The 23,324-nt window shown below is 40.5% G+C and overlaps 1 protein-coding gene across 1 annotated transcript in view; it reads right to left on the bottom strand.

Moving 5' to 3' along the window:
* Nucleotides 1-23,324, bottom strand: part of ARHGAP20 (Rho GTPase activating protein 20) — a 100,507-nt gene that overhangs the window by 69,673 nt on the left and 7,510 nt on the right. Inside the window, exon 2 of the mRNA XM_081155570.1 lies at nucleotides 11,766-11,848. Within this exon, the coding sequence (XP_081011696.1) occupies nucleotides 11,766-11,848 (83 nt within the window). The remainder of the gene's footprint in view (nucleotides 1-11,765; nucleotides 11,849-23,324) is intronic.

Raw genomic sequence — 23,324 nt, 5'->3', positions numbered from 1 at the left:
AGGGACTGGCTGAATAAACCATGAATTACCAAACATTGTTCATATATAAACCATGAATTACCAAACACTGTTCATATATAAACCATGAATTACCAAATATTGTTCATATATAAACCATGAATTACCAAACAGCTTTAGAAAAGGAAGAAAACTATCTCTGTGTAACAGTATGAAGTGATCATGCAGATACAGTGTAATGTGAATAAAGTGGGGTAGAAAGTACATAGTATATTATTGTTTAAAAAAGAGGAGTAATATATGTGTATCTATTCATATCTGATTATATAAAATTGAATTTTTTAAGTCACCAATGGCAAAGGGAAAAACATAAGGTTGAGGAGAAAGAAAGAGAAACTAAATTTCTTTGAATATATCTTGTTTTAATAGATTCAACTGGACTATGTAAATATTTACATAATTATACATTTTATTACACTACAAAAATTTTTATCACTTTTTATAAGACTACAAAATTACAAAATTATAATAAACTGTAAAACTTGAAATTTTATAGTTTTTATTTATACAATAAAGTTTAATGAAACTATAAAAATAAAATTAAAACAAATTAGCCGAATAGCCACATAGGGACAAACTATCCCAGGTGACTTTCAAAAACAGTAATCTGATTATACGTGACTACTGGGATGTGCCATGAAGGTAACTGCTTAACAAAATCAACTAGTTCCAGTAGTGGGATTGTGGTGTAGTACTGATGAGGTTGTTCTGAAGGTTACATGAAACACCTGTAGCCCTGAATCAATTTATATTCAGTTAGGACATTTTTTTTAATTTTAAAGAGTTTTAAATTGACTTTTAGAGAGGAAGGGAGAGGGAGAGAGAAACATTGATGTGACAGAGAAACATCAACTGGCCTCCTGCACGCCCCCTACCGGGGATGGAGCCCACAACCCCCGCGTGCACCCCGACGGGGAAAGGACCAGGCGACCTTTCGGTGCGCAGGAGGATGCCCAGCCAACTGAGCCACACCAGCCAGGCAGTGATGACATGCTCTGTCTCTAAAGAAGGTATCTTCTTACATCCACTGAGAAGACGCAGGAATGAATACCAACCTAGCAGCAGTGACTCCCCCCACTATCCAGGTTACAGTCTTGATTCCAGGCCTGAGGCAGAAAATACGTAAGATGAAGCAAGAACATCTCGTTATACTTCAGAATCACACCTTTAAACAACCCGTATATCAAAGAAGAAATCAAAAGGGAAATTAGGAAGTGTTTTCACATGAACACAACATATCAGAAAACACTACATATCAGAATCCATGTGATGCCACTGAAGTAGCACTTAGGGAGAAATTATGCTATTCAATGCCTATATTAGAAAAGAAAGATCTTAAAACAACTACCTCAACTTTTGCCTTAGGAACTTAAGAAAAACAATAGCAAATTAAGCCCAAAACAAGCAGAAGAAAAGTAATAATCAAGATCAAGGTGGAAATCACTGAAATAGAAAAGAGAAAGGCAACAGAGAAAATTAATGAAACCAAAGCTATTTTGAGAATTCTGATAAAAATTGCAAAACCTCTGCTAGATTAATCAGGAATCAAAGAAAAAAGATACCAGTATTACCATCCCATAATACACCAATATTAGAATTACTAAGATCAGAAATTCAAAAGAAAATTCAACAGATTCTATAGATGTTAACAGTATAATAAGGGAATATTATGAAGAAATTTATGGCTATAAATTTGACAAGTCAGATAAAGTGAAAAAATCCTTGAACTACATAATCTACCACAATTTACTCAAAATAAGTAAATAGCCTGAATAGTCCTATGAAAGAAATGAAACATGTAGTTAAAGCCTTCCCAGAAAACAAATGAGCAAAACAAAATTCTAGGCCCAGACAGCTCCAGAGGTGAATTCTACCAAAGATTTAAGAAAGAAATAATACTAATCCTACACCAATTCTTCCAGAAAACTGAAGGGGGAGAGACTTCCCAACTCATTCAGGGTCTAGCATTACCGTGGTACCAGAGCTAGACCAAGACATTACAGGAAAAGAAAACTACGAACCAATATCCCTCAAGAACATAGATTCTGAAAACACCTTTCGGCAAACTGAATTCAACAATAGCTGAAAAGGACATTATATCATGTCCAAGAGGGGTTTATTCCAAGAATGCAGAGTTGCTTTACCATTTTAAAACAGGTCAATATAGTTCACATACTAACAAATTGAAAACAAAAATATCATACAATCATCTCAATAGATGGTGAAAAATTGAATTTTTGACAAAATTCAATACTCGATTATGATAAAAAGTCAGCAATCCAGGAACAGAAGGGCCTTTCTCCTTTCCTATTAATATCAGGAATAAGACAATGATGTCCACCATCACTGCTCTCTTCAATACCATACTGCAGGTGTTGGCCAGAGAAATCAGGCAAGGAAAGGAAATAAAGAGCATCTAGATTGTAAAGAAGTCGTCACACTATTCTTGCTCACAGACATGAGTGTCTCTGTAGAAAGTTCAACAAAACCAACAAAAAACTTACTAAAACTAGTAAGTGAGTTTAGCAAGGTTGCATGATAGACAATGTACAATGTATAAAAATCAATTGTATTTCTACATACAGGCAACAAACACTTGAAAAAAACTAAATAAAAATACTATTTACAAATATGAAACACTTGGGGTAAAATGACAAAATATGTAAAATGCCAGTACACTAAAAATGATAAAACACTTTTGACAGATATTTAAAAAGACCTAAATAAATAGAGAAATATATCTTGTTCACATGTTGAAAGACTCAACACTTTTAAGGTGCCAATTCTACCCTAACTGATCTACTGGTTCAGTGCAATACTAATAAAAATCCTAGCAGGTAATTTGCGGAGGTCACACAGAGTATGTTTTCCAATTACAATACAATTAAATTAGGAATCAGTAGCAGAAAGACATCAGGAAAGTCCCAAAATATGTGGAAATTAAACAGCAAAAATCAATAACCATTGATAGAAGAGGAAATCACAGGAAAATCAGAAAACATTTTGAACTAGATGAGAATGAAAACATAACATATCCAAACACGTGGAACGCAGCTACAGCAGTGCTAAGAAAACTCTTCTCATTTTAGGAAAAGATGAAAGGTTTAAAACCTATAATCTGAGTTTCCATTTTAAGAAATTAGGAAAAGAAGAACAAGTAAAATAAAAAATAAATGAAAGGGAGGAAATACTAAAGATAAAAAGTCATTAAAATAAAGATTTCGGTTCCCTACCATGCTAAAATAACTTAAACTTTAAAAAAAGAAAGGAAAAAACCCTGAAACAATTAATTCAGATATTGGACAACAAGAGCACAGGACAGTGGTCCCTAAGAGGAACAGATGAGGTGAGCCCTAAGGCTGTCCCAGATACCTCTTCCCACCAAGATGGCTATAGTAAGAAACACGGAAAATACCAAGGCTGCTAAGAATGTGGCGAAATCAGAACCCTCAGACGTTGCTGATGGGAATGTAAAACGGTGCAGCTGCCTTGGAAAATAGTCTGGTAGTTGCTCAAAAAGCTAAACATAGAGTTATCAGATGACCAAACAATTCCACTCCTAGGTACATACCCGAGAGTAATGAAATGTCCACACAGAAACTTGCACATGAACATCCATGGCAGCATTATCCACAGTAGCCAAAAGGTGGAAATAACTCACATGTCCATCAGCTGATGAGTGGGTAAGGAAAATGTGCTGTATCTATCCAAACAATAAAATATTACTTGAAAATTAAAAGTAATGAAGTACTGATACAAGCTACGACACGGAGGAAACTTGAAAACATCATGCTAGCTGAAAGAAGCCAGTCACAAAAAGCCGCATATGGTGCATGCCTGGGTTTATATAAAATGTCCAAAAGGGGCAAAGCTCTAGAGACAGAAAAGAGACCAGTGGCTGCTCAGAGCTGGAGATAAAGGGAGAAGGGACATGGGAGACAATGAGGGATGACAGCTAATGGCTATGGGGTTTCTTTTAGGAGGCATGAAAATGCTTCAAGATTGTGGTGATAGCTGCACAACTCTGTGAATATACTGAAAACCAATGAATTGCACACTTTACAAACTGTATCTCAATAAAGGTGTTTAAAAAGAAAGAATGTCGTCTGGCCCCCTTTCCAACAAAGTACATGGGATAAGCATTCTAGAAAGCTAGTTCCATAATTTGAAGATGGCTGTGTTGGTTATTGCTGCATAACAAATCACTCCAAAACCACAGCAGCTTAAAACAACAAAGATTTATTATCTCACACAGTTTCTGAGGGCCAGGGACCAGGCAGGAATGGGCTGGATGGATCTGGCTCAGGTCTCTCATGAGGTTGCATCACGCGGGGGCTGCATTCTCTGAAGACTTGACTGGGGTTGGAAGATTCGTTTCCAAGCTCACTTAACGTGGCTGTTGGTTGGAGGCTTCAGTTCCTTCCCTTGCAGGCCTCTCCATAGGGCTGTTCAGGACATGGCTTCGCCCAGAGCAAGTGCTCAGACAGAGTGTGAGAGCAACTGAGACAGAAGCTCGGTCTTTCATGACCTAATGTCAGAAGCGACAGACCATCCTTTCTGCCACGCGTTATCGGTTACACAGGTCACTTCTGATACAACGAGGGGAGGGATTACACAAAGGAGTGGCTACCAGAAAGTGGGGCTCACTGGGGTCACTGTGGAGGCTGGCTACCAAAATGACATGATGAACAAACAGACCAAAAATCCCACACGAGCAAATGCCTGACCTCTGCGCAGAAAGAGGGTGAAAGGCATGCTTGTTCCTCAGCGGTGTGACAGAGACACTCCTGAGGACGTGTTCAGAGCTGCGACAAAAGGCTTTGCAGTGACTATTCATACCCCTTTCTATTCCCCTGTGACTGGTTAGAGGGTGAGCACAGAGTAGAGTTCAGGGCCGCTGCAGGAAGTACGGAAAGGGTTTAGTCAACCACGCTCTCCCCGCCCCTACCGCTGACAGGCGAGGAGGGTCTTAGCTGCAGGAAGGCTAGACGGTTCTACCAGGGTCATCTGGTGACAGAGCAGGGGCTAGAATCCATTCTCTGCGTGTTCTCATCGCACCAGGAGCTCTGCGTCGGAGAACCAATGGCAGTGACATGATGCAGATAACATGTTAAGCATGTGAGCATCAAATTAGTATACACTGAACAGCTGGTCACCCCAGAGCTGTCACTTCTTTGGGTGGCTTTTTGACACTGCCTATATTGCTGCTGGCAGCAGTGGACTCTTACCCTCTTTCCACTCCACCTGAGAGACGTTCTACTGAGCTAGGGGGAGAAAGGAATCACTCATTCAGCGTAGCTGATATTCACAGAATACCCATTCTATGCCCACACTGTGCATATAGATTTGAAGAGTAGAAAACATGGTCCCATCACTCAAAAAGCAGGTAGTCAAGCTGAGAAGACAAGCCCTAAGCCTGGGACGCTAGGAAAATTATACATTGTGGGACTGGGCAGCACAAAGATTTATATTTTGGATACTTTTATTTAATAAAAATCTTATATAACACTTACAATGTGCTAGGTACATTATAATATTAACTATTAATTCCCTGTGAGGTTATCCCCACTTTACAGACGAGGAAAGTGAGGCCTGGGGAGCTTAAGGAATTTGCCAAAGTTCTCATGCCGCTCCTCTGAGAAAGCCTAGCTGTACTGGGAAGGGAGTAACTAGCCCAATGCTGTAAGGATGTCTTAGGACAGCCTAAGCCTGTGCACCCTGTGGAGAGAGGTGAGGAAGGAAGAATAAACATTTGCTAATGAGGTGGTGCCTTCCCTGTGCCAAAATGGAAGATAAAACTAAATCAGAACTGCAATTAGCAAATTAGGCTATAGATGGAACGAAGAAATTAAATGGATGTGCTGTTCTGCAAGTGTGAAAATAAATTAATTTGGCCCTGCCAAAGCCCACTAGACTGTGGGGAGATTTAATAAGATCTTCTAAAGCTTTCCTCCCAGAATCGTACCACAGGCAAACAGCACAGCACACCAGGAACAGATGCATTTGATCATTTCTAACGAACATGAAAAGTCGTTTGAAAACAATAAAGTGATATGCAGGCCTGGGATGCCTTTCGCTTAAAGCAATGAATTCCATCTTGGTAAAAATTTGCCAACTTTGCCACCTTATAAAGTAATTGCTGTCTCTTTCCTTTACATCTGAATTTTACAACTTTGGAAAATGTTCCTTGCAAGGAAAGAAGGGATCTTGCACGCCACTGGCAATCTCCATGTAATAAATTTCTACTTTGTGCTCTTCTAATCATAGACCTTGAATCGTCCACGGCTCTATCAATTAAAACCTCAGAACACGTTGTCCAAAACTGTAGGAAAAGGCCTTCTGTAGAGCCAACTGGCACATAAGCAAGGCAGCACAGTGAATGTCATTTGGGTCAGATTTTATTTTTCTAAGATAACATGTCCATATACAGTTGACCCTTGAACAATGCAGAGGTTAAGAGCACCGAGAACAGTGCAGTTGAAAATCCATCTCTAACTTTTGTGTCCCCCAAAACTTAACTACAGTTGTCCTTCAGTATTTGAAGGTTATTGGTTCTAGGGCACCACAGATACTAAAATCCATGAATGCTCAAGTCCCTTATATAAAATGGCAAAAAACAAGGCATACGGTCAGCCCTGTGCATCCATGGTTTCCCAACTCAGCGCTGAAAATACAGACCCATGATTGGTTGAATCCACAAATATAAAACCTGGGATGCAGAGGGCCAACTGCATATTTATTGACAATCCAGGTATAAGTGGACCCATGCAGTTCAAACCCATGTTGTTCAAGGGCCAACTAAAGTTTACTGTAATTTTTAAAAGGCCTTAAATATCTTAAAAAAACCTCTGAAATTCAAATTTTTATTTAAAAGTCTTATACCAAGAAACTGTATCTAGGCATAGAAGGTTTACAGAATTCCAAAAGAAAGTCTAATGACTTCTCTTAAAAAAAATTTTTTTAAATCTCTATTGTTGACAGTATTCCAGATGTCCCCTTTTCCCCACTGATCCCATCCACCTGTGCGCCCCCCCACAAGCCTTGACCACACTATTGTCTGTGTCCATGGGTTATGCATATATGCATATAAGTTCTTTGGTTAATCTCTCCCCACTCAACCCTGCTTTCCCTCTGAGATTCATCAGTCTATCCATGGTTCTATGTCTCTGGATCTACTCTGTTCATGAGTTTATTTTGTTCATTAGATTCCACATATGAGTGAGATCATGTGATAGTTGTCTTTCTCTGACTGGCTCATTTTGATAGTAACTTCTCTTTTAAACTGACTTTTCTTGCCCGGCCAGGCGTGGCTCAGCGGTTGAGCGTCGACCTAGGATCCAGGTGATCAAGGTTCGATTCCCGGTCAGGGCACATGCCCGGTTGTGGGCTCGATCAATGACCCTCTCAACATTGATGTTTCTACCTCTCTCTCTCTCCCTCTCCTTTCCTCTCTCTGAAATCAATAAAGATATATTAAAAAAAAGAAAAAGAAAAAATAAACTGACTTTTCTTTTAAATTATATCAAACTTACCATAACTATCGTAGAGTCTCAGCACAAGAGTGGCTTTCAGGAGGTCATTCAGTTTATTCCAATGGTCATCTCTGGAAAGTTCACACCGAACTATCACAGGAAGAGGTGTTCCTTCTGCTATGAAAGATTTGACCATGACCCTCACTAAACTACTCTGAAGTACAGATGTTCTCCTTGCATTTGAAAGTATGGTAAGTTATTATCTACTTTAGACTAATATTAAAGTTACGACGCTCACATCACAGAGAAAAAAATAGGATGATGAAGAACTTGTAGCACACAATGGGGGACAGTCAGATGAGGACATTGTTGGCGTGCGTGAGTGTGTGTGCGTGTGTGTGTGTGGTGATGCACAACAGGAGTGAGCTGACAGAAAGTCGAAGCCAGTTAGCAAACAGCTGCTTCCCTAGTTCTCCAACGCCTTCTGATTTGGCTCCCTCACCCCAGCATCGTTACCAGCAAATTCTATTGTGTGTGCTCTTGATTCACGGCTTTGGCACATATGAACCTCCTAGAGCCTCTCCACCTAAAGCGGCCGAGCAAACCAGGCCAATCCTACGTGCCTCAAGCCCTTACTTCCCAGAGTCATTCTAGGCATCCTTTGAATTTCCTCCTAGGGAGACCTCAAAAGGTATCAGGGTCTGTCAAGAATAAATCCAAAACGTTCTGAGCTAATTTTGCTTCAGGCCAGACCTAGAAATATAATTGTCTTGTTGAAATGAATTTAATATTAGAATCTAGCTGGCTTCCAGATGGCATCTTTCATATTTTTACTTCCCAAGTGCGACGGGAAGAATCTCTCCACCAGGATAACGTGTATTTCTACTTCGGCTGTTACTACTGCTACTATCGCTAGTGATAATAATAAATAGCCTTTATACATGTAGCATGGATTAGGTACCAGACTACTCTACATATGTAAGACCTACTTAGTCTGCCTTACAACCTTATGAGGTAGGTTTTGTTTATTATTTCTGGCTTAAAAACTTACCCATGACCACACAGCTAGTCAGGGGCAGTACTGAGATTCACACCTGGAAACTGGCTCTAGAATCCAAGCTTTTAGACACTCGATCATACAACTTTTGCTTGTATAATGCAAAGAATATTCCACCAAGACCAAAGACCTGGGTTTCCAGTCCCACCTCCAATGCTGAGTTAACTGTGTGACTTAGGGCAAGTCTTCGACTCAATTTCCACTATATAATGAGACAGGCCCAAGGAATCACTTTTAGTTACACAATCCTGTGATGATAAAGTAGGCACTTTTCATTAACAAACTTGACTTCACTGTATGAGTCAGGGTGTCTGAACCTTGATAATAAAATATATCTATGGGAAGGAAAGATGCAACTAATAACTAAGTCAATCTTCTGATCATTTTTAGTTATTTTCTCATTTCACATTCTATAATGTGAGCATTAGATCAATATTTTACAGAGAAAAGCACAGACTCAGAGCTGGTTAATTTATCTGAGGCCACACAGAAAGTCAGGATGGAGAGCCAGCACATGAATGCGGCCAAAGCCCAAGCACTTTCTGCCGGATCGCAGTGCTCCTCTGGCACCGTCTTTTTCTCTTCTCAGCAGCACAGAGCAGAGATTTAAAAGGTAATATAGAGATTAACCAAATACCTTATATGCATATATGCATAACCCATGGACACAGACCATAGTGTGGGGAAGGCCTGGGGCAGGGAAGGAGGGGTCAGTGGGGGAAAAAAGGGGATATCTGTAATACTTTCAACAATAAAGATAAATGAAAAAAATAATAAAAGGTAATATACTTAAAGTTCTTAGCACAAGGTCTTGCAAACAGCACAGACACAAGAAACCGACTTGGAGGAGAAGATGTAGATAGATAGGTGAATACCAGCTTAAAAGCGCTGACAGATTGTAATTTTAAACAAAAGCAGGTAATTTTTGTGATATGGGCTGAAGGCCATATCAAAATGAGTGAATTTCTGGAGGGAGAGTTTGAATTTATCCGTAAGTGAACAGTGCAGAAACACCGCAAGAGTGCCAACATGTGCGTCATTTCTGGATCACACACGTGAGTTCTCGTGGTATTTTGCTGCATGAAATGACTTCCCAATAATAACTCAGAATTATTTTGTTAAAAGGAAACTCCCTTTTTCCTAAGCCAGAATTTCACAAGTGATACCAATGACAAAGGAATGTCTCTTACGTATTGGCTACTTAAAGGAGGGCAGGAGAGTCAGAAACCACGGTGCTAACTTACTAAGTTCCTATTTTGGTTTGGAAATGGAGTCACCCGCTCATTCACGAAGTCAACCAACAAATAATAACTGAACAAATAATCATTGAAGAGTTGTTGAAAAACAGGCCTGGGTCCCACTGCAGAATACTGACAGGTTTGGAAACTACTGGACTACAAGACCTTTAAGGTTCTTTCCAACCCTGGGATTACTTTACTTGAAAATACTTCGTATACATGCAGCACCCAACAGCTTTTACCAGCGGGGGGTGGTGTCATATACATTAACCACCAACATGACACAGAGTAAAAGCATTATTTCTCTAAGACAGCAAAGGTCCTGTTCCCTAGCAGTAAGTACTCATATTACTGTCCCAGAGAAACTCATAGGAAATAAACTGAAGATTAAAACACATGCAACTTCAACTTCAGCTTTTTTCCTGTTGTTACTTGACACAAACGCAATCATATTTCTGAGGCAGGAATGTGGGGAACTGGCTCTCATGTAAGCACCAATTATTGCAGAGGCAATGGGGAGACAGGAGTGAGGTAGGAGATGGCGGCACATTATACTGGCTCTAACTCAGAACAATCCCACCAAGCCAGGCGAGTGTTAGCATTTTCTCTAATGTGGCATTTCATCTACATCAGCTGTCCTCAATCCTATTAAACCATATGCCACCTTTTTTTCATATAAAAGTCTATGCATATACATTTATTTCTATCCTGAAATGAAACTCACAGATGTTTAAGAGAATTTCAAAAGTTGTACTGATAATTCTGCCTCCTCTCTTCTACCTCCCATAAAAAATTCTTTCTCCTGAGTTTTCTAGGTAATCAAGGTCAAACTGTGAAGACATAACCATTTTCTTTTATCCACACTAATGCAAAGATACACAGTAACCTAAGTAATTTATATATGGCACTGAAATGTACTGTTTATTTGGCAGAAGGATCTCTTCCTAATTAAATTTTTATTAGGCTTCTATTAAAAAGTAATTTACATTTCCTGATCAACCAATGACTAAAGCTTATGTCTTTTGGGGACAGGTGGGGGGCTGCCTGAGTCTGAGAATTTGCTGAGTACTGAGAATGACCTAAGGATTTTGCAAGTTTCACTAACTGGAATTTAGCTATATAATTTATTTTGGGCAATGAAAAAAATGCCATGCTTCCACACAGATTTTATGTTAAATTAGCACATCATTCATAGAAATATCAGATATGCACTCACTTTAAATAAAGGTGATAAGGACTTCTTTTTACAAAAAAGGATTCACAGAGCAGGAGAAAATCACCACAGGACTCCTTTGAACATAAAACTCCTGAGTTAAAAATGCCACTTAAAAATTAATAAGTTAATGACTGAATATCCACTCAATTTCTACACATTATGAACGATTTTCTTAAAATGCCCAGTGAAATGGTATTCAGCCTCAACAGGCGAAATGGCCATTCCAACAGATGTTTAGCTTGTTTTTCCCCTTCAGATTTCACTAATAGAGTCACTAATTCATTTAACCAGTAATACCTATAAGAAATCGACATTCCATTTTTTTTTAATGATCCTAATCTTTCCTCGTATCTAAAATGGGTAAAAATTCGCCTTACATCCTAGCACAGGCGTCACCTTATGATAAAGACCTAGGCAAACGTTTATGCACAGCAACCATGTGGTGGTTAAAATAACTCCTATTTTAGTATTCTGATTTCTCGTTATTTTTATAAATGAACTTTAACTGTATGCAGAGCCTTCATGTCTGTGTACCACGTGATGTGAGATGCACTTTTGAGTCAGTTTTAAGCAACCCGACCATACATACCAGCTCTGAAATGCTTTATGATTCACAGAGAGGCTAGGCCTTCTTAACCAACCTCAGAAACCCCATTTCCTATTATTAAACAGAGAATCCTGGTGCCACTAAAAAACAAACAAGCAACCCTACGCACACAGGGGTGCAGCGCAGATCAAACGCGTAACGCAGAGCTCCCACTTACTTGGTACTGGGCCGTTTCTGCAGCGCTTTATCCAGGATAAGAGATGGGGCGCTCCTCCTCCTCTCCGCCAGCGTTTTCATTTTCTGTTGAGGAAGGAGAATCATAATGAAGACCATGTGGCTTGCAGGGACAGTAAATGCCAATCGAATTCAGCAAGTTTTACAGTGCCTATCTTTGTCTATGAAGAAGTTTGCCATCTCATTGTGGTGATAAAACAGTAACATCTAAACTAGGATACTAAGTGTCAAAAAGTAGTACAGAAAGTAATTTTTTTTTTAAAGAGGAAGGGAGAGGGAGGGGAGGAGGGAGGAACATGCACGTGAGAGAAACATCGATCGGTTGCCTCCTGTATACACCCTGACCGGGGATCAAACCCGCAACCTAGGTATGTGCCATGTCCGGGAATCGAACCCACAACCTTTTTGGTGTATGGGGCGATGCTCCGACCAACTGAACCACCCAGCCAGGGCGAAAGAAACTATTTTTTATGGCCTGAGAATAAGGTCAAATGCTGACCAGAGTATTTGGAAAAAGCATGATCATAACCACTACCATCCTCTTCCACTAATGTCCACGTTGCTCATTATGTGCTGGGCCCTGTGCTAAAGGCAGAACTGGATTATCTCCTTTATACGCCAACATGTCATCGACGTAGGCTCTACTGTCTGTATAAGGGGCAGGTGGGCCTCAAGCTGGGCTTCGAGAGAAGACAGGGTTTGAAGAGCCCAAGTAAAGCAAGGCAAAAAAACACAGCAAAAGATGGAGACTAGATTCAATAGACCTTAAAATTTAAATATTTACAGATTTGGAAATACCTTCTTCAAACAGGGTTTTTCTTTGGTGTAATTAAAAAAAAGTGATTTTTTTTTTCTTTTCTAGGTATTATGTAATATAGAATTAACTGTCTCAGAGGACCTTAAATTTGTGGTAAATGAGGTTTGATTTAGCTTGAATTATCTATATCATGACTCTCTAAATTCAATCTTACATATTTAATCCTCTAGGCAGCGTCAGAGGGCCTGCCGGTGTATATGGATGAGTAAACTTAGCAACAGCCCCAAAAGGGCCACGACTGAAGTTCAAGCTGCCTTACCAAAGCCACTCTTTCCACTCTGCCCTCTCGTCCTGTCCTGGCCAGAGGTCTCACCCACTGCCCGAGGGTCCGGGCTGCCCCGCCTGGGAGCTGGACGCTGCTCTCACAGAACCGCGTAGGACTAACCGGCTCAGCGTCAGAAGGGAATTACATGATTCATAAAGGAACTGCTTCTTAGCTGCCGAAATAAAGCCTGGGCCCTAGCGTAGGGACAGAGGTGACTCGTCCAGTGGGAAGGGGATGCTGGACTCTCTGGCTCAGTTCTTCTCCCCCAAACTCACCGTGCCCCATCTCCCCAAGATCTCTCCCAAGTTATTGCTGTCACCAGTGCCATGCCCTCAGGGTTGCCGTTTCCCCCATTAATCTCTTGGCTCCCATGTGGACACTGCATGCCCAAACCTCCTTAGCATAGCTCAGATAGCAAATGAAACAATTATATAAAACATTAATAAAAGGACAGGAAACAAACAGATAAGAAAGACAGAATGCAACATTTTTCCATCGGGAGTTATTAACCATGAATCCGTTTCAGGGCAGGTTAAACTGTATAAAACCATTTGTATAATATGTATTTGGTGCCTTCCTTCTGGAGAGGAAGCCCACCTGTGGTTTCATCAGAGTCCCGCAATTGCCTGCAATCCTCTCAGCCCCAGGGATTTTGATAACCAACTTCATATCAGGGCTTGCAAACCGCATCCCCCCGTGTCCATTAGTCACACCTCTGCGGAACCGAACTCCCAGGAATCTAACATCTGGAGGCGAGTGTGACCGCAGCTACAGGGCACGCGGAATCTGGAGGACAAGCGCCCGCCCCAAGTGAAGCGTCTCAATACTGGAAGATTGGGTTGATTTTTTACTAAGAAAATGTGGCAGTTTGTTCATCTGCAGATTTTCTGTGGGATTCTGTTGTACACTCAGTTCCGGGCTTGTTTCCTGCTCACTGGTCTGACTCCTTTATTCAGGATCTGTTTACTATGCTTTGAACCCTGAAATGTGCCCAATCCATTTAACCCTGACCTGGGCCCGACCCTTTGTCTCTTTCGACGCTGAGGGTCTGTGTGCCCAGCCTTCCTTAGCGGGGTGGGGGGTGAGGGGGGCCTTCCTGGATCTATCTCAGCAGTCTCACTTCTGCCGCCCCTAACCCTAGAAACCACTCACTGTCAGCAGATCCTGGACTCCACCTTCATTAGGATATAATTTCTAATTCTGAGCTACTTGGCTTTCAGGTTTATAAAGAATTTGGGAAGGGTTCAAAAGACAGCCATAAAAATGATTTAAATTGTGGAGGAAAAAAAAGAGCCTATGAGAAAAGTTAAACTGATCTGAAATCCTTCATTTGGAAACATTAGTAATCTTCGAGTTAATACAACAGACTCATAAGGTGGAGGACAGGAAGTATCTCCCAAGGAAGGTAAGGCAAAGAGAAACTGTTAAGCTGCAGGCTGAGAATGCAGGTTGACTTTGGGTAGTGGTTCTTTGAGGAATTTACAAAAGCTGTGAACTACATTGTGCACATAATTTCGGGATATTCAGAAACCCACATCATACAGATTCCTTAGGGATTCATGGAACCCAAATACGAAACCCTCTGATACAAGGAAATCTTTCTGAGAGTGATGGCTGTTAAACACGAGGACAGATAACCCAAGAGGGGTGACATAATTTCTTCTGTAAAGCTGCTATTAAAATAGTTTGTCCTGGAGACCTAATATAGAGGGTCGTCTGTGTACATAGTAAAGCTGCGCTCTGGTAGTTACAAAACTGTCAGACGTATGAGGAGCTAAGTGGAGTGTATCTACTTCATCTAGTGAACGCATATTCAAGAGAATGCAATCAAACCACAGGCAGAATATTATACTTATTTGAGATCCTACTGTTTGTACTGAGACTGACTGTGCCACTAATGAGCTATGCAGCTCCAGGCAATCCCATTACTTCTCTAGGCCTCCATTTCCTCACCTACAAAATGAGAAAAACCCAACTACACAGCTTCCTAGGTACCTTCTGTTTCTGATAGTCTCATGTTAAGTGTCCACCAAAGACTCACCTTGGATTTGCAAGATAATAAACATTTCCTACATCACACAGTTAGAATTAGATTTCTCTTGTGAGAAATAAGTCTTAAGAGTTGCCAATATAATGAGGGCTTAATAAATAGATTTAAGTATTAATTAATTCAAAATACACAGATCTCTTTTTTTTTTTTTTTTGCTCAAAAGTATAGCAAAACAAAGGGTCAATAGTAACTTTGAAACAAATTCCCATATCAAAGAATGCGTTCTCAGGCAATAAAGACTTCGATTTTCTTGCTGCTGATAACCACTGTGTGAAATACAACACATGGGAATAGAATGAGATTACTGATTCTCTACTAACGTACAAAAGTACAAACTTGTCAGGACAGGTCGCACCAATAGATTTTTTTTTTTCTTAAATATATCTTTATTGATTTCAAAATATATCTTTATTGATTTCAGAGAGAGGAAAGGAGAGGGAGAGAGAGAGACAGAAACATCAATGATGAGAGAGTCATTGATGGAGCCTGCAACCCAGGCATGTGCCCTGACTGGGAATCGAACCCTGATCACCTGGATCCCAGGTCGATGCTCAACCGCTCAGCCACGCCCGGCCGGGTTGCACCAATAGATTTCACAGTTGTTCGGTGACAGTGAAAACTACGACTCTGACTCACAGGAAAGAGAAGGTAGATTTGAAACAGTGTATGTTTTCTTTGTTAGCTTAAAAATCACAACCCACAGTGTGATTTTTCAGAAGGTCCAAGTTCTTGATGCTCATATCTAGGTGACCTCATAAATACAGGATGCCATTTTGAAACCAAATAATTTTTAAAAAGGTAATATTATTGTCTAAATTGATAAACGACACATTAGGTAAAAAAATTCAACTGCATTAATCTTCTGGGAACAAGTTTCTTGATATCATACCATTTATCTAGTCTTATGCAGCCCAAAAAACTAAACAAGAGTTTTATATGAGCTAAAAACCAAACAAACATAGATAGCTTTTATTTGTTCCTTCACCCCTAAATGGGAAATTTGTATAAGGAAATAAATAGTAACTGAATTTTAAACTGCTGTTTTTTTACTAACAACAATTTATAAGGAAGGTAGACCATAAACACTAGAGGGAAGTTAGATCTTTGATTTTCTAAGCTGTCTCCTTTCCACTGAGGGCAAAAAACCTACTCTGCCAAAGAGTAAATGAACAGAACTCATAACTGAAGATAAGAAACAAATACCTATAATTAGTTGTTTTCTATATTTCAATAATAACACAAAACTCTAGCAACATTACCAGCTAATCTGCAACGTGCTTTCTACTTCAACTTTCTTTTAATCAGTTGGATTAACTATATATTCAATTTCCTGTGTTCCTAGCTTGCTTTACATACTATGCTTCAGTTAGAGCTTTCATGTTATATTGTTTATTTTCCTGCACCTTTCTAAAAGCAGGGACTATATCTTCTTTCCAAACTATCTCCCATCCTTCAACAATTATTTCCTGGGACTCTACTCTGTAGCAGGCCTATCTCTTCATTCCCAAAGCATAGCACAAGGCCTGGCACAAACTATACACCCAGTAAGTGAAGGTTTTAGATGAATTTTATTTTATTTTGTTTATTTTTTTAAATGTGTCTTTATTGATTTCAGAAAGAGGAAGGGAGAGGGAGAGAGAGAGAGAAACATCAATGATGAGAGAGTCATTGATGGGCTGTCTCCTGCATGGCCCCCATTGGGGATCGAGTTCGCAAATGGGGCATGTGCCCCAGCCGGGAATCGAACCGGGATCTCCTGGATCCTAGGTCGTTGCTTAACTGCTGAGCCACGCCAGCCAGGCAGTTTTAGGCGAATTTTAAAAGTCACTCATTCTCCACATCTATATCACTATCCTCAAACGCGCACACACACAGAAAAACACACACACACAAACAAACAAACCTTTAGAGGGCTCTGCTGGAAGGTCCTCATTCCAGCATTCGCTATGGAGCAGGATGGTAAGAGTCATCCTTGCACACTGGAAACTACATCTTTTGACATAGTGTTGATATTTGCCACTTTGAGCTACATGACAAACATTTCTCTGATGATAAATTTAATTACTTTCCAATAAATGGTGCCAGGACAACTGGATACCCACACGCAAAAGAATGAAGCTGGACTCCCATCTCGTGCCATATACAAAATGTAACTCAAAATGGATCAAAGATCTAAAAGAGCAGAAACTATAACATTTTTAGAAGAAAATGTAGGCAGAAATATTTGTGACCTTGAATTAGGCAACGGTTTCTTAGATATGACACAAAAAGCACAAAAGAAGACAATGTAAATAAGACATGACGGTCAACATGAAAAACTTTTGAGCTTCAAAGGACACTCTTAAAAAGTGAAAAGAAAACCCACAAAATAGGAGAAAAATTTCTGCCAATCATAAGGGATTTGTATCTAAAATATATAAAGAATTGTTACAATTAAATAAAGACGAGGAAGCCAATTTTAAAATGGGCGAAGGATCTGAAGAGACAGTTCTCCAAAGAAGATACGCAATAGCCAATACGCACATGAAAGACGTTCAACATCATTAGCCATCCGGGAAATGCAGATCGAAACCATGAAACAGCACTTTATACTCTCCAGGACGACCATAATAGAAAAGGCAGCTAAATAATTGTTGATGGGCCTGTGGATACACTGGATTCCCCATGGCCCAGTCATGCTCCTGATCGACACGCGTCCTGCTGGTGGGGACTGTAAAATGGTGCCATCACTCGAAAAATAGTTTGGAAGGTCTACAAATGGCTAAAGATAGTTACCATATGATCCTGCAATTCTTCTTAGGTACATACAAGGGAAAACATGTCCACACAAAAACATGAATGTTTACAGTAGCATTATTCATAATAGTCAAAAGTGGAGACAACTCCCATGTCTATTAACTGATGAACAAATAAACAAAATGTGGTATGTACATAAAATGGAATATTATTTGGCAATGAAAGTACTGACACGTGCGACAACATGAATGACTCTTGAAAACATTATGTTAACTAAAAGAAGTCAGTCCCAAAAGGTCACATATTATATGGTCTGTTACAGGAAATATACAGAATAAACAAATCCATAGAAACTTAAAGCAGATTAGTGCTTGCCTGGGGTCTGGGGAGAGGAGAGAATTGGGATGTAATGGCAAAGGGGTGTGGTGGTTCTTTCTGGGGTAATGAAAATGTTCTAAAATCGACTGTGGTGCTGGATGCACAATGCTGTGAATATACGAAAAGCCACAGAATTGTAAACTTTAAGTGGATGCACTGTATGGTATGTGAGTTATATCTCAATAAATCTGTTAAAAAATGCTAACTACCAAACTCCTAAACCAATGGGCTCCATCCCAGCAAACTGGTTCATAACCAGAACCTATAATTTTCTTTATTTGTATAACAATCATCTGAAGTTGGAACTTATTTGCTTTTTGTCTAACACGTTTTTGTACTAAATGTTTGAGCGGCTGCCCACTTGAATTCCTCACAGACCCCAGGAATACGCCCACCTGCCTACTGTGGTTTGCCACCACTCCTCCCCCATCCCTCCAGTGCTCCGCTCAGTATTTCCACATAGTAAATTCTCAGTGCCTGTGTGCTAAGTCAGTGAGTTAACACTGACTATAACTGAAAGTTTAAGTCAGTAACCTAGTGTGGCCATGTAGAAAAATGCAGTTGTAAACAGGTAACTGCAGAAACAAGTTTTCTTCTTTTGTTCGACAACTCAGCAAACACTGTTTACACAAAAACCTATATGTAGCTTCTCACTGGAATTTTAACTCTGTGTCAACCAAGAGATATAGCATTGTTTTTGAAACCTCTAAATCACCCTGAATCTGAATATTCTTAATTAAGAAAGGAACTGCAATTTTTCATACTTGGTTTTTTTCCAGTCACTTTATGAAGAAAAATTCAAGCATATCAGTTGAATTTAAGTCAAATGTGCGGAAGTCGCTTTCGAACATTTAAAATTAGCATAGCATTAAAATAAGGGCTTTGATGAAAGCTTTTAAATACTCTAAAGTTTCAAGGCTAGAAGAGATATTTAATTACATCTGCAAATTAGCTTACTCAAAATTGACTATTAATCCTTTGGTGGCTAGTCTGTACAATTTCTTGTCTTCCCTACATGCCTGCCGCAATTATTTGAAGAGACATATGTCAAAGACACTGGCTCTTCAAGGGAATGAGCATATTCTTAACCTTGCACTTCGCTTCTCAGGTCCTATTATCACAAAAGTGTTTTGACCACTGGGTGAGCCGAAGCTTCTCACTGTTGTCAGTTTGGTTTTCCAAGGGTATAATCTATTTACTCATAACCATTCCATCCAGAATCACACTGAACATTTAATTTAAACCAATGTCATCACAACACAGACTACTGGAAAGGAATAAAAGTTCTTTTCTGAGGTTAAGAAAAATTTTTTTACCTTTCGCTATCTCTCCTCTTTCTGTGAGACAACCACAGAAAATAAAACAACAAACATGAGAACCAATGTAACATAGAGAAATGGGCATGGGGCTAGGAGACATTATACCTAAATTCTGGACCCTGATTCTACCCCTTGAGTTCTCAGAGTTGTCTCTGTAAAAATGACTCAACTACCCAACCTACCCCAAAGAATCGAATTAAGATGTTACATGTGAAAGCCCTCTGACATGGAGAGCACGTGAGAGTAATGCTTTAGAGTACATAAGTACTGCGCAGAAATAAATATGAGGACAGCAGGACTCCCCTTATATATTATTCTGTTCCTGGGCCTCCACCCACCCATGCACGCTTCTGGGGCATCACCATGGGAGTTCAAGTTGGATGGACTTTCCTCTTTGGCAAAGCCACCAGTTTCAACATCAGGTCATGAACACCCTTTCAGCAGCACCCTGGAGTAGGCAAGGCCAATCACTGATGCGCTCTCCCTCATAATCCCTTCCAGGCGGGGCTTCCCTACATTTTCCACACCACGGCCCATACGAAGTAATGTTATCTGCACATCCATGGCACAGTATAATAAACAAAAAGGCTCTCTGGCTGCCCCAGGACCTATCTACCTGCCTGAAGGCTAAGGGGCTGGGCTGAATGTGTCAGACACATCTGCAATGGCTTGGAGACTGCCTTATAGCAACCTCTCCCTTTCCTCAAGCAGAGAGAAAGAGCACGGTGACCAAGGCCAAGAACCATAACGGTAAGAGTGCATCAAATGAGAATAAAAAGCAGGCCCATGTCTACCCAGATTCAGATAAAGTGCAACTCAGTCATGGCTACTGCTGAAGCTGACGTTCAAGAGGGTGGGTGGAGGGATGCAAGAGGAAGGACAGACACTCGCCTAGGTATAAATTAGGACCCAGGTAAACAGGGAAGCAGGAGGCCACAGAGCAGCTGGGTTTTTCAGATCTTTGAAATATGAGCTGATGTGGGCACATTCCATTTTCAGAGTCCACACACTAGTGACCAGACAGCCAAAAACAGGTTTTACCTTTCAGTTGCGCCATGTGACAGCTGTCTGTCAAAATTAGGTCAAGGCTGCTCGGCACAGCACTGGCACACAGTGCTGATACAGCTATTTCTGATGTCGGCTGGATGTTTCTAATCTAAACTTGTCCTAGATAAAGAAAATCAGACTGAAACAAAATTATAAAATGAACTGGGCTGTGCTGCCTACAAGCCCCATTATTGGTGGCTGACGGAAGGTGGTGTCCTCTGCTCCCCTTCCGGGCTCCCACACGGTGGCCTGGTCTTCCGTAAGGAAAGGAAAGCGAAATGTTACCTTCGCCCTGGGCTGTTTCAGAAAACCGCCGCCGTTGCCACTGCCAGACTGAGCAAGCACCCTGCAGGTTTTCTGCACACGTGGAAATCTGGAGCATCCCTGTGATCTAGAACACTTGAGATAGCAACGGAAAGAACAGAAGAGCAGACTCCTTGCTCAATGAGTTTCTTTAGAGGTAGTCAGTCAGCTCAGGCTACTCTAACAAAATAACACTGACTGGGTGGTTTAACCAACAGATATTTCTCACAGTTCTAGAGACTGGGAAATCCAAGGTCACGGTGCCCGCAGATTGGGTTCTTGGTTTGCAGACAGCCGCCGCCTTCTTGCTGTGTCCTCACATGGGAAACAGAGAAAGAGAGGGCAGGCTCTCTGGGCTCTTACCAGGGCACTAATACCATCATGGGGATTCTGTTCTCATGACTTCATCTAACCTAATTATCTCCCAGACGCCCCCACCTCCAAATACTATCATCCTGGGGACTAGAGCTTCAACATATGAGTTCGCAGGGGACACATTCAATCCACAACAGAGGTTTTTGCCAAATGCTCTGGAGACATGAGGGTATGAGTATGAAATGCTATCAAATCACAATAATAAAATGTACATATATTTCCTCACAGCACTGTGTATATGAGTGCAGGTACATGTAGGTGTGTGTATGGTCTATACCGCTTTAGTGGCACTTTAAACTGAAATCTAAGGACAGGCAAGCTTTATAATCACGTATCTTTGAGAAATTATATGTGGCCCTATAAGGTACAAGATGTCTTTACTTTGAAAAGAACAGCCACTACGGTCTGAGTGGCAGGATGAGAGCTGTGGAAGAACTCCGACGCCGTATGACCGAAGTTGGAGGACTCATCTTCCGCAGGCTCTATCGGTGGTCTCCCTTCTCCCAGTCTAGTGAACATGTTCTGCCTTTTGCCCTGCAGACCTTTCACCAAATCATAACCTGAGGGGATGCTGAAATTGCAGGGGTGATAAATCACTTTACAATAATCTTCACTTCAACCAGAAGCAACAACTGTACTACTTAGGTACCTGTGACTTGTGAATTTTCAGTCTATGAGTTACAACTTTCCATTCTAACTTGGAATGCTCAGTAATTCAAAATTAATAATTATTTTTTACACAAATGTGTATAAATAAGACTGTCCTTTAATTTTATAAAAAATACAACAGAGTCACAAAAAATTAATTTTTCTTTTTGCTATGTTAAAATGCACTATTGTGTTCACATTTTAAGTAAAAAAAACAAACCATGAAGCACGTGTTGTTTTCTCTTTCCTTCATTCAAGATTCGTGGTATGAAATGTTTACTGAATGGAGGACTTTTCAGCTGGGTTTCCCACACGATTTTCTGTGGTGGAGTCAGCTGAGGCACAGCATTCGGTGCACCCATACAGAACTTGCAAACATGGTTTTATGAGTTTGGAGAATAGGCCCAGCTTCCCAACAGAAAGCACGACTGAGACATCAGCATGGAAAGCAAGCCTTAAACAGAACCACCTTTTGTTTACATACAACATGGAAATGATTGATACCAAGCATAAAAATCACACATTTCTGAAGTCGTTAGACTAATGACTGTGTCATTGTCACTATTAGTCAATATTTACTGGGATGGTTAATTTTATGTGCCCACTTGAATGGCCATGAGGTACCCAGATGAAACATTATTTCCAGGTATGTCTGCGAGGGTACTTCTAGGTGAGATGAGTATTTGAATCACTGGACTCAGTGAAGCAGATTGTCCTCCCCAAAGTGTGTGTGGGGGGGCATCATTCAATCCTTTGAGGGTCTTTCTAGAACAAAAGGTGTAGGAAGGAGGAATACTCCGCACCCCCCCCCCCCCAACCCCTCACTCTTGAGCTGGGATGTCTCATCTCATCTTTTTTTGCCCTCAGGAAAAGGTGGTGGTGAATTACTCTGTCTGCTTTCCTGGGTCCCCAGCTTGTAGATGGCAGATCACCAGACTTCTATTGGTCTGTTTCTCTGCAGAACCCTGAGGAATACATTTACCTACTGGCAACAATGAACATAACATTCAATGGTAGATGGAGAGGGTAGAGGCTCTATTCCCCAAAGAATAAAATTACTTCTCAGGAGAAAAATGTGTTTTTCTCAGCTGATTACATATAATTCAGATCTACTCTCTCCTACATCTATGTTGCAAATAATAACAAATACATCTGTGGTCCAATCGGAAAGAAAAATAAGAGTTGGAAAAGCTGGGTTCCAACTCCAGCTCTGCTGCTTACTACACGTGCCCTTGGCAAGGCCCAGTTCCTTTACCTGCCCCAGATAATTTACGTGTATTACATATAGTTAGGCATTCACTTAAAGAAGTTTTTAAAAACTTCCTTTACTATTCCATAAACGACAAACAGTAAACTCTTATCTTTCTGCTCAAGTTGTTACCTTTGGATATTTGATATTTATGACCTTCAAGCGTGACTGCTTTGAGGGATAGTTTTACGGACTGATTGTTTGTGCTCACCCCCAAATTCATATAATTCATTTTCGAACCACCAATAGAATGATATTAGCAGGTGGGGGGTCTTGGGAAGTGATTTGGTTTAGATGAGGTCACGAGAGTGGTGGCCCTGTGATGAGCTTGGAGATATCCAGCTCCAGCTCCATC

Source organism: Miniopterus schreibersii (genome assembly GCF_964146895.1).
Source record: "Miniopterus schreibersii genome assembly, chromosome: 12".
Classification (NCBI taxonomy): domain Eukaryota; kingdom Metazoa; phylum Chordata; class Mammalia; order Chiroptera; family Miniopteridae; genus Miniopterus; species Miniopterus schreibersii.
The sequence above is the reverse complement of the archived record's forward strand: the minus strand, read 5'-3'. Positions and strand labels throughout refer to the sequence as shown.